This window comes from Camelina sativa, chromosome 19 (genome assembly GCF_000633955.1).
Source record: "Camelina sativa cultivar DH55 chromosome 19, Cs, whole genome shotgun sequence".
NCBI lineage: Eukaryota > Viridiplantae > Streptophyta > Magnoliopsida > Brassicales > Brassicaceae > Camelina > Camelina sativa.
The window spans coordinates 1,295,278-1,307,683 of record NC_025703.1 but is presented as its reverse complement, the minus strand read 5'-3'; the positions used below and the strand labels follow the sequence as shown (position 1 = coordinate 1,307,683).

General features: G+C 36.8%; 2 protein-coding genes across 3 annotated transcripts in view; both read right to left on the bottom strand.

Moving 5' to 3' along the window:
* LOC104764010 lies at positions 3,744–9,776 on the bottom strand. The gene is given in 12 exon segments (XM_010487434.2): positions 3,744–4,261; positions 4,386–4,928; positions 5,015–5,677; positions 5,784–6,281; positions 6,381–6,593; positions 6,704–6,993; positions 7,164–7,303; positions 7,525–7,705; positions 7,708–7,743; positions 7,860–8,037; positions 8,261–8,803; positions 9,570–9,776. Coding segments are annotated over 11 exon segments (3,240 nt in total). The 5' UTR covers positions 8,534–8,803; positions 9,570–9,776; the 3' UTR covers positions 3,744–4,036.
* LOC104764009 (5-methyltetrahydropteroyltriglutamate--homocysteine methyltransferase 2) overlaps positions 11,856–12,406 on the bottom strand; it is a 5,461-nt gene continuing 4,910 nt past the window's right edge. The window contains exon 12 of one of the 2 annotated variants that reach the window (XM_010487431.2): positions 11,856–12,106. Coding sequence is in view for 1 of the 2 variants with exons in the window: in XM_019241351.1 (XP_019096896.1) it covers positions 12,118–12,359 (242 nt within the window). In the remaining variant the exon portion in view is untranslated. Of the gene's footprint in view, positions 12,360–12,406 lie in introns of both variants that reach the window. The other variant, XM_019241351.1, reaches the window with a different exon arrangement.

Sequence of the window (12,406 nt, the reverse complement as noted above, 5' to 3'; positions counted from 1 at the left end):
TTTTTTTTTTTTTTTTTTTTTTCTTATATATAGTCAAAGTGTATATGAATCTATTAATTTGGACTTATGTATTTTCTAGTGAATTTGGTCAAAACTCAGTTTACTCTTATGTATTTATTTATATTTGACAGAATTTGATTTTAATTCAAGTCAATTTCGAGATTTTGTCTCCTGTATTTTTAAATTACTGAGTTTCTTTCATAATTTATAAAGATACTTGACTAAGACCATGCTATTTCTAATTCTATAGAAGGAACTAAAAAATATCATAAATAAGATTAAGGCATATAAACTTATATTAATATCATAAATAAGATTAATTAGACATCCTGTCTTGGTTAAAATTGAATGGCATTTTTCTCTCAAATCCTAATATTAAAAAAGAAAAGAAAAAGAAATAGCATGGTCTCCATTGATACATTATGACTGTGTTAAACTGTTCATCATCATATCAAGATCAAAAAGTGCCCTTTACATTTCAAACTGTCTTGGTTAAAATTCAATGGCATTTTTCTCTCAAATCCTAATATTTGAAAAAAAAAAAAAGAATATGAACCGAATACTAGACCAAACTAACGACGACGTACGACTAGGCCCACTAGAACGCAAGTGCAAAAACACTGAGTCCAAAGAATGAGTTAGCGACGGGGACTTCGACGTACGATTAGGCCCACTAGAACACAAGTGCAAAAACACTGAGCCCAAAGAATGAGCCTAGCGATCGGGACTTCGACGGCAGCTGCGGCGGCGTTGGGTTAACTGGTGGTTCGACTTCTTCAATCACGGCGGCGTTGAGGTTTACTGGTGGTTCGACTTCTTCAATTTCTTGTTCGACTGCGTAAAAATCTTCCATTTCGCCACTGAGATCAGATTCGTTATCGCCTTGATAACCTAAAACATCGATTTCATCTGCAACTGCGTCATCGCCTTCGATAATATCATCTTCGATCTCGAAAAAACCATCCCCAACCTCAAAAAAAATTCATGCTCAACGTCGGAAACGTCATCTTGAACTGGGAGCGGAAACAATTCCGGCTTTAGATGTTTATAAAGAATGAACATGGCAAACGCAAATTGGATTCCCAAGAACGGTGCGTTCAACTGAGAAAGAACGCGGCAATAGATTGCGAAGATCAAACCATCTGAGACACCGATGTCTTCGTCTACTCCGAACTCAATATCTACCGCAAGAACGTAGAGGTAAAAGAAGGCAGCAGCAAGATAAGGAGACCAACCTTGTTCAACCGTCATATAGCTCCCAATCCAGTAAAAGAAGTTGAAGAACGTTACCAACCCTGCAGTTCTAACGACTGCATATACTTTGTTGCTAAGAATCTCCCGGAGATTGATACGGTTCTGCGGAGCCAATTTGGGAAGAGTCGCCAGAAACGAAAAGAGTAAGACAGCAGTTATAGATTCCGTATTCCCCAAGTTGTGAGATGACGACAATACACTGATCATGCACACAAACAACCACGCCCATGCTTGAATCCTCGGGTAAACCAATCGTGTTCTTGCAACGAACGCCAACATGATGCTTCCTAACGAAGAAGAGAAAGAAAGATTTCTAAAGAGCGAAGGAGGTTTTTGAAGAAGAAGCTCAGCGGCTCTTTTAGGTAAATAACATTTCTCTCTTTTTATTTCCTTGATTGTTTCATTACATTGTTTTGCTTTTATAGTAGATACAATGCTAGGGCTTTCTGCCCTGACAGCTCATACAATCATTAGGTGTCTAGTGTGTCAAGACACTCAAATCTGTTCCTGAGGTTGATTGGATCCGTACTTGCTTGCTCTGTCTTCACTCTAATTTTGGTCTTTTGTGCAGGTGGAGTTAGCCGTTGAAGAGGAGAAGCTTTTGTCTCATTGTTGGGCTTTGTAAAAGTATTGTTCTTGTTGGGCTTCGCTGAAGTGTTAATGGGTTTATGCTGTTTTGACACATTAACAGGCCTTGGTGATTTGGAGTCCACCAACGTCTCTGTCACTTCAGTCGAAGCAATCTGTTCAGCTTCTTCATCTTTCAAGGCTCCTCTCAATCGGATCTGAGGAGCTTGAGACGATCGATTGATGTTCTCGACCAAAGTTGGTGGAACACTGCTGATAGTTTTGATCCTCTAGAAGAAGAATGATTCTGGTTTTTTTTTTTTTTCCGAGACTGCAACAGAATCGGTTTGAAACTTGAAAAGTGTATTAGTGACTCCCTTTTATAGAAGATAAATGATCTCTCTCTGTCACTCTCTCACTTATCAGAAAAATGATTTAAGTGGAAATTTTTTTCGACTCTGTATATATATATATCTTAATATGGTCATCCCAAAGGGGCAAGAGCATGAGATAATAATGCTTGAACTATCTTAATAAACTTTGATCAAAAAAAAAACTATCTTAATGAACTCAGCTCTTCTGTATCAAATGACTATGCTTTATGTATAAGTTAATAATTAAATTATATCGTCTCTTTATAGTAAAATGCTGATTAGCATTTGTTTCCATGCATGTTCAACAAAACGTAACTTTCAGATTCCAAATCAAGATCAGGGAATGTGGATTCTTTTTTTTTGGTTTAACGATTTGTCTCCTCTTTCTTTAAGCAGGAACTTGAAACTTGATAATCCTCTGAATCGGTTAGAAGTGTACAAATTAAAACTTTTAGTTGCATAATACAGTATATATATAGATATACATGTGAAATATGTCACCCACCGAGAAACACTCTTTGGTGTAATTAATTGATGTATTTAATTTAATATTTTCTAATTTTGTTGACCAAAATAAAATAAAAAATAATGATAATAATAGATTAACCCAAAATTTGCCTGTCAATAAACAAATTAATTATAGATAAACACAAAATATACTGATATGTGATAAGATAAGGCTAAATCATCAAATACTAAATATTTAAAAGGTGAAAATTGATTCATTAAAATCTCGTTGGAGCATATATATTCTCCCACTTAACCAGTTTTCCCAAGTAAAAAAAAGAAAAAACAAATAGAGATGAGAGGGTTGTGGTGGAAGTTAATAGCAACATTGTCGTTATTGGGAATCTCCGTTTCACTTTACAGGCTATGTCCTTCAACATGTTCGTTGCAATACGCAAGCATCGGTGGCACAACCTTGTACGTGGTGATGTTACTTATGTTACACTTCCCGACCACTATTTGCATCTATAAAGAACATGAACCTCCTTTACCCCTCCTTTACCCGGTACACGAGTGATCTTTTCCATCATTCTTGTGACGACAATCTACTACATAACCTTCAATTACCCAAGTGTAGATGTCTTGATCTACACTTACTCCATGTTCGCTTTTGGAATTGCCATGTTGCAGCTCAATTCTCCCATTCATATACAACATGTACAATGGACCTTGTTCGTTGGACTGTATATTGGTTGTTCCGGACGAGTGTTTGGTGTAGCTTGTACCACATACTCATGTCCGTTGGTGCCTTCTCTTTTGTGGATTTATTTCCATGCCAAAGCTCTCTCTATTATTAATGGATTCTATATTTAGCGTTTTTTTTTTTTTTTTCACTTCTACTCCAATGATTTTTTTATTTCCAAGTTATATTTATAATTTATGTTCGTTTTTTACCAACAATAAAAGAGAGAGGTAAAAAATCTCGGTTGTTGACAGAAATTACTATTCAAACTCTTTATTTTGGGACAGCATCTTTACAAGGGAGAATCAAACCAAAGAGTCAGTACCCGCTTTGTTGCTACTAAACAAGGACACATAATATTGAAAGAATTATCTAAGCTTGTTTTATTATCACGAGATTATGTACATCTAAAATGGTTTGTGAGAAGGTTTAAAAGCTTCATGTACACCAGCGATGTACATCAACATGAGCCCTACTTTGGTAGCTACTACCAAAGACTAACAAATTGAAAGAAAAAAAAAAAAAAAAGATGGCTGACCAGTTAAGAGGACACCCTATGTACAGCGGAGACATCATACAATTACTACTACAACACTTTTTGAGTTTTGAGAATGAGAGCTCTTGAAAACTTAATGCCTCATTCACTCAATCATCAAGGCTGGTTTCTGACTATCTTCACGCTGCTGTAGAAGCGGCGGAGATCCTTCATGGCTTTTTCTTCGATCTGGATTGATCTTATGGGTGATGGAGCATCTATCTCTGGTTTGAACCATCGATTAGTTCCAGGCGAATCTGATGGAGATCCTTGCCCGGTTGTGACAGTGAAGCCTGATGTTTTTGTCTTTGGACTGTGGGAAAGAGACTGTTGCTTCTTCACCTGCATTAGACAAGACAAAGACACCACCGAGAGAAGATGAGCTCTCAAACACAAACTGTGTGATGCAACAAGACAATCTTGTCTGTTTCTTTAGAAGCATTCTTCAAACATATGAACAACTTACCTCCTGCATCTGGATATCTCTGAGAGAAGGTCGGGACAGGTTACGAGGAGTTTCAGAAGAAACCCAAGGAGGAGTCCCTCTTTCCATATCAGATTGCTGCAAACTTTTAGCTGATTCCACTGGAATTGGCTTCGTAGTCAAGAAAGAACTCAGTAATATCTTTCCTTCTGTTTTACCAGAAGAATCATCGCCTGGCTGATTTTTAGCTGTCCTGACAGGTTCATGAGGCCGATTCTTGCTTTGTTCGTCTTGAATATCCCGGAGGGAAGATAATCCTTTAGGAGTCTTAGCTCCACCCCACACAGGACCTTCAAACTTAGGCTTTGGTGGAGGAATAACAACAGGTTTAGGGATATCATCAAGAGCACCAGTTAAGAACATGGAAAGCCCACCCTTTCTGTTCTTCTTCTTGTTTGCTGCCGTTCCAAGTTTCTTGCTTCTCGGCGAATCCGGAGGATTATCTTTCTTCTGCGAGAGTGAGACAAAGTCTGATTCCTTGGGGAACCCACTAATCACCGTCTTATCCAACATGATTTTGCCATCCTAGTAGAATAAGTACAACACAAAACTAATTCAACTGATGTAGATAAAACCGTAACTAATATGATCAAACCGGTACTGAAACTAACCTTTGGCTTGATAGCTTCAGAGATTTCCTCAATTTCTTTACCCTGCATTGTATCTATTTCCACTTTAACTTCACCAAAATCAGGGAATGTCTCAACCTGTACAAACCTCTGTTTTCCCTTTTTCTTCTTTTTCCCCTTCTTGTTGGCCTTTCCATCTAGCGGCAAAGCTGTTGATGATTTTGCCTCTGGAGACTCTTCAACAGGAATACCAAGTTCTACCAGTGAACTTTCGATATCTAGTTTCTTTTGAAGTTTTGCTATTTGCTGACCATCAAGAAGTTGTCCCCTGGATTGTTTTGCTTCAAGGATCTCAATTTGTTGCAACTTTTTCCTCAAAGCTCGGACTTCTTTGGAATTGCGTTGAGCCAACTCATCTTCTGGTTGCAAGAATGAATCCATTCGAGTACTTCCCTCAGCAATACTGGAACAGTGTTTCACATGGTTGTCACGAGTTCTTAGAACGTCGCTCTCACTTTCCTCCTCTTCACTATCTATAACAACAGGAAATGTGGCTGTTGGTGTTGGAAGTGGTCGGGAGCTCCATGTTTCAGATGATCTGTCATCCAATAATTTCTCGAGATTGGCAAGAACATCAGGTGATGTATTTGCAATTGATTGGGGAGAAACCGTCAAAATAAAGTCAAGGTTTCGAATCACAATGTCCTGCAGGAAGAACACAAACGTATATGGTTTTCATCAGCGAGAGCATAAAAAGAAAACACTGAACATAAACGTGTAGTGTGCAATCACAAAGGAAGGTTAGCATTACCTCACAGTACTTCTTAAGGTCCTCTGCTCCAAGCGAATCTGCAATTTCAAGCAGTTGAATAGCATTTCGTGGCTCTACAATACACTCCGCTGCCACCTTCTCGCATAAACTTTTCAAACTAGGTACGGTCCTCTCCTTAGGATTATCGTGTTGAACGGCTTTTAAGACATTCACAGATTCCACATCATCAAACATAAAACCTTCATCAAGTTCTTCATCTTCTTCATCCCTACTTTCATCCGCTTGCAGAGTCTGAGACTTCTTAAGCACAGTAGGAGCATAGGCAGGATGATACAGAGAACCCACAACCAGAAGATGTGTTTCACCAACAGCAACTGTGGTTGCCCTTTTCAAGTTGTGGAGGCGAGAAAGAGACGGTGGCATATCTTTACCATTTTTCCCATCCCACATGTAAACTTCACCTGTGCTAGTAACAGCAGATGCCCAGTATTTACCCGCTGAAATGCTCACAACTGTTTTACCGTGCAGCGAGTGCAACTGCAAGAACCAGAATTAAACATATTTTGATTGTTACTATGCAAGTCATATTGAGTTATCTACATTTTTTTAAGATAACAAGAGAAGGTTGAATCCAACCTGTTGACATCTATGATTGGAGTCGGAGGAAACCCAATAAAACAATGCACCATCTTCTGCTAGAGCCAAGCTGTGTACCATTCCCGCAGCTATTGCAGTCAATCGAAGAGGTCTCCTACGATGAAAATTTAACAGTGTGCTCCCAGCTTTCTTTAAATTCCGGGAAATAATAACACGTCTTGGAGTCACCAGCCGATGACCCCAGGTGTACACCTGGTCACAGAAGAAAGAAAGAATACTAAAGAAAAGTAAAATTTCCACACGCTCATACATTCTTTAAACTTTACATATTGACAAACTTAACATGTCGTAAGAAACTTTACCTCTCCATCGTCTCGCAACACTAGAGTGTGATATTTTGAAGATGCAACAGCCGTGAAAACTTTTCCTTTCAAGTGATCAACCAATCGGGGAGAATAGTTTGATGCTGAGTTTGAGGTTCCATAACCAAGCTGACCTTCCTTGTTGCATCCCCAAGTGAAAACTTCACCGCACTCAGAAACTACGGCAGTATGTTTGTTTGCTGCAGAAACAGCTACAATCTTTGCCTTCAATGAAGTAACTTTGCGGGGTGTTGCCTGAGTATCCACAGAGGTATAACCAAGCTGACCCTCTACAAGAGCATCACAAACAACATCAGCCTCTAGGATAAAAGACCTCGAGGTGACCCAAATAGATTGGACATAAATCCATCTCATTCAGATTAACTAAGAAACTAAAACTTGAGTATTATAGAGCACTAGAGATCCATTCACTGGAAAATAGGAAGCCGATTGAGTGTACCTCTATTGGAACCCCATGTGTATACATTCCCGCCTTCCGTAGCAATAACAGTGTGGTGCTTAGCTGCCGCAACTGCCTTTACACGGCGTGATCCTAAACCGGTTATAACCTGGCGGGGAGTAATAACTGCAGCTTGACCACTGAGATAGTAAACCAGAAAGATCAATTATAGTCTTCTAAGCGTACATAGAATCATAGCTTGCTAGAGTAAAACAAATTTTGAAACAATAGTAACGCCAAAGGCAAGTGGAAATCTTCATATAAACGCAACAAATAACACCATGTAAATTTTGTAGGAATGAAAGCAAATAAACTCCTCCTCAAATCGCCATATCAGAGTAATAACAACAACAATACATACCTGTGAATGTCAAATTCAGGATGTCCAAGGCGGCCACCCCTTCCAAACCCCCACGTGTATACTTCTCCATGAGAACTAATGGCAACACTATGGAACTTTGCAGCAGAGACCAGCTTAATTAAACAACCATGCAGCGAATCAACTCTGCCGGGTAGCTTCTGAACATGTTGATTGCCAGTTAGTTTGCACCATTTCCCCAGCTGAAAACCTCTGTAGCCACTGAAAAAAAAAACAAATGAAAATAACATTTCAGCTTCTCAAAAGTAGTGTTTGAAAGAATGACCAGAAGAATTATGTTTTCCTTTAAAGGTCAAGGTTGAGAAAAGATTAGTTACCCGAACTCTGTTGCTCGCCAATAATCTGCGCCACTGGACCTGAGACCAAATCAACGGGTGTTCGCAGTTTTATGTCTTCCAGAGTGAAAGAAGCACCTGAGTCAATTAGTACGCTAGCTACCGCGAGATGACCAAAATGCAAAGCTCTGTGAAGACTACTCCAACCAGATTCTCCATCCTGAAATGAACATTATACAATATAGGGCAAGCTCAATTTTCTAAGCATTATGAATACAATATTTGCAACAAACAAAGAGACAGTAACCAAATAACTTACTGAAAAATGACGTAAAATAGGTAGGATTAAGTATAAACATGGAACTTATAGATTCCAGATTATAAACTGAAGAAACAAATACATAGATATATCAAAAGACACAAATAGAGGAAAGGTCACAAACCCTAGCATCTGGATCAGCGCCAGCTGCAAGCAGCCTCCTAACAATAGGAATGTGGTTTCTCCAGATGGCAATATGCAGAGGAGTCAGACCATAGACATTCCTTAAATTAATATTGCCACCGCTCTTCTTCAGCGCGGTCAGTGCTGAATCCACATCAACCAATGACCCTTCTCGTATAGCAAACCACAAATCTTTCCTAGACCCTGAAAGTGAGCTTTTACGGGAAGTTTGCAAGTTCATTTTCTGGACTTGAGGAGAGACGGACAATTCCATATTTCTAGACGGCAAGAATTCCCACTAAAACCTTGTTCGCCACAAATGTTGTGTCTAGACCAAATACCTCCAAAAAGTAAGACTCGGTTTCTAATAACTAAGCTAAAAGAACAATGAAGAATGTCTTTTCTGGCCCTCTATGGAGTTCAATGCCATAGAACTAATGCTAAAGCTGATTTTTCATCTTGAAAATGAGTCGAACAAATCACTCAGGGGGGGTTGGTGTACTCAAATCTTCACAATCACTTCATAAGAGAAGCAGAAAAATTCCTGTCCATATAAGAAAAGTTATAATGGATTAATAAATATTCTTATGTAGCTTCGGTGAGGAATCTAGACAACAAAGAATAAACAAGTAAACCAGAGTAATGGAAAGCATCGCTCCTTTTCTTAAAAAAACAAATCCAAAAAAAGATGCATCTTCTAAAGACTAGTACTTGCAGCAACCACAAAGCAAAGAATCTCATGAAGTGTGTCACTCAAACAGATGATGTTACACCAAGAAGTACTTAAGATTAGACCTTAAATCGAAACAAGGAGCTCGATAAGCAAACTTTGTTAATCAACATACATACATACATTTAGTAAAAAATGAGTCCACGAATTATGACTGACTCATACCAAATCCGGGGAAAAGATCACACCTTTTAACACTCAAACTTAGATCTCTTTATTAAACAGAGACGAATTGACATTAAAACAATAATCTCCAGAAAGCACACATACACAAAATCGAGAAATGGCAAACAGATAAAACTCGATCCCCAAGACAACAATGAGTAGCAGAATACAATCGAGAAAGTTCCAAAATTCATCACAAAATACCAAAGAAAATACAGAAATCACGGACATTTTACTATCTTTGGAAGCACCCATCACTCAAAATCAAGACTTTAATTTTACAATAAAATAAAATTGGCCTCTCATCTTTAATCATTCACCACCAATCAAAAGAGAAGAAGTAAACAAAACCGTTGTCGATGATGTTTTAATCAAAACTGACATTGAGTTTTAAAATAATAAACAGAGAAGTTACCTGAAATTGAACTCCGATGAGATGTAACAGCAGAGAGACCGATTAAAAGACAGATTATATATGTGAAATCAAATAGAGAGAGAAGAGAGGATAAATGAAAAGAGCACAATGGAATCTTCTATGAAGAAATTTCAGAAACGAATCAAAACAGAGAATATACCCTCTTCTCCCATATGAAACAGAGGCCGTGTGAAAAGAGTTTCTGAATGAGCGAGAGAGAACTCCGACCCGAAGGGGTAAATCTGTAATTAGATAGAAACTAAACAAAATGACTATAAAGTCCTTTAATTCGTGACGTGCTAAAGACTCGGAGAAGAAGAGATGATGAAGAAGTCCATCTCTCATCTCTCACACGGCCCACACCTAACTACAGAGAGAAGGTCCTTTTGATGTCGTCACGTGAGACGCGGACAAAGTCATACATTACACACAGTCATGTATGAAACCGAGGATCCGAATAGTGACCGCGTATTTGGTTATACGGGAAAAACGGTTTTATAGTGCACTACAAATCAACTGCAAAACAAATGTACTTGTGGGACAAGTGCGGTTCATACAAATAAGCGGTACACAATAATGTTTGATTGGTGAAATCTAATTTATGGTACACTTTATTAAAAACATATATATTGTATAATCAAACTTTTAATAATTTTATTTTAATCTATTAAACAATTTACAATAAAATTATTTAACTGGAAAAAAACAAAAACAGATGTAAATTAAGTATTCTAGATAAATATGTTAAATCATCTATTAATAGTTAGTGTAATTGTAAATTATTAATTTTTGGTTTTCGTTAATCAATAAAATTATATCTTATATGGATTTATATACATTATCTTCTTTTTTACAGAAAAACAGTTTTTTATACTTTAACTATTATAATAATATTTGTATGAAGAAATTAGTAAATGTTTTGTAGATGTTATTAAATTATACTTTTATTACAATACAATTAGTAAGAAAATTTTAAATTCAAAGAATAGTTGAATAAACTTTAAACTACATGACCACTTTGTATTATTAATAAACAATTCAAAAATTTGTTAAAAAAAATAAATAAATAAACAATTCAAAACATAAAATAAAATAAAAAACATATTTTTAATGGATGTCTTGAAATTTTACAAAAGTGTGATTATAATTTATTAGCTATAGTTATACATAAATTAAATAATTAGTCTATGAAAAATGGTTTAAGAATTATTTTATTTGCTTTTGTATATGTTTTTTAAAAAAATATAGTTTTAACCTATATATAGCAAATTTAGAAAAAAAAGAAGAAAAAAAAACTTTTGACCACTGGTCATTGCGGTTTTCCCGAAAACCGTTAGATAATTCATGATTTTCCATAGAATAGAAGTCAAAGTGTATAATTCTACTTAGAAAACCGCAATTTTTTTTTTCCAAAAACACAAATTGTTTTGTTTTTATTGATTGGTGGGTAAAAAGCATTTTTGCTTCTCTTTTCAAGTGTCCAATCAAGGCCTGAGCATGAGATTAACTTCTCTCTCTCAACCTCTTTTTATTTTAAGTCTTAGAAAAAAAAAGAAAACAATAATCCCTTTTAAACCTTTCAATATTTAAAATTTTTAATTAAACAGGGTTCTCACTTTTTCAACAAAATTTATTTATGTTAATTGGAGGGACAAAATGGTAAAAGATAAACAGATGCTGCTAAATCATAGGAGGATGGCTAAATCAAAGGCCTAACGTGACGCGTCAGCTTTCGTGACATAAATCTCATGACGTGGATATCTGTTATTGGATCTCATGCCAACCAATGTCCACGTCACTGACCTTCGCTGTGAGAGGGAGAGAATGAGTAGAAGAACCCGCCAGCCAACCGAAAGAGAAGGAGAAGGTCCCCAACTTTTTAAACAAAGTGTTCCCTGAAAATTGTATAGTTCTATATACATGCTACAATAGTAAGATTATGATTAAAATGTTTATGAATTTCACATCATGAAATACACTACAAGGTTGAAAAAGAAATGATTACACCATGCAAAATAAATGCTTAATCAAAACATGAACATTTCATTATGACTTTAATTACCTTTACTTATCTGATACACCACGTCAAGTGATCTATATATATGCACGAATCGGACTTGCATTAAGGTTCAAAAAGTGTGTACCTTTCATGGTATCAAATCAATCTTATCGTACTACTAGTCTACTACTACTGCTGAAAGATCTTTATACCACAAATATTGTTTTCCGCAAATTCTTTAATTCTACATTACTAGTGGATTGATATTTTAACAATCCTCATTCTCATTCAAGGGACCAAAGAAGCATATTTCATAAAAGATAAAACAAAGATACATAATAACATTGCAGCAAATGAAAAATATGAGATTGAAGCCATAACATAAACCCTCTTCAACTAAAGAGAGGCCCCGTTTCCTCAAAACCTAATTTTCTCTAAGAAATTTTTTCTTGTAAGAAAAGTTATTGAAACCCGAACAAACACAAACCCATGTAGATTTATAAATACAAACATAAAATCCCGGAAATTGAAGTAACATCTTCAAGCTCTTCACTTGGCACTAGAGAGCTGCGAGCGGATAAGCTTGGCAGCATCAACCACGGCTTTAAGTGCTGGTTTGACCTCAGTGTACTTCCTTGTCTTCAGACCACAGTCAGGGTTTACCCACAAGATGTTCTGCTCAAGAACCGCAAGCATTTTGTTTATCCTGTCTGCAATCTCCTCTGTTGATGGTATTCTTGGAGAGTGAATGTCGTAAACACCTGGACCGATTCCTGCACCGTACTTCACTCCTTCACGGAACACAGAGAGAAGCTTCTCGTCTGAACGTGAGTTCTCA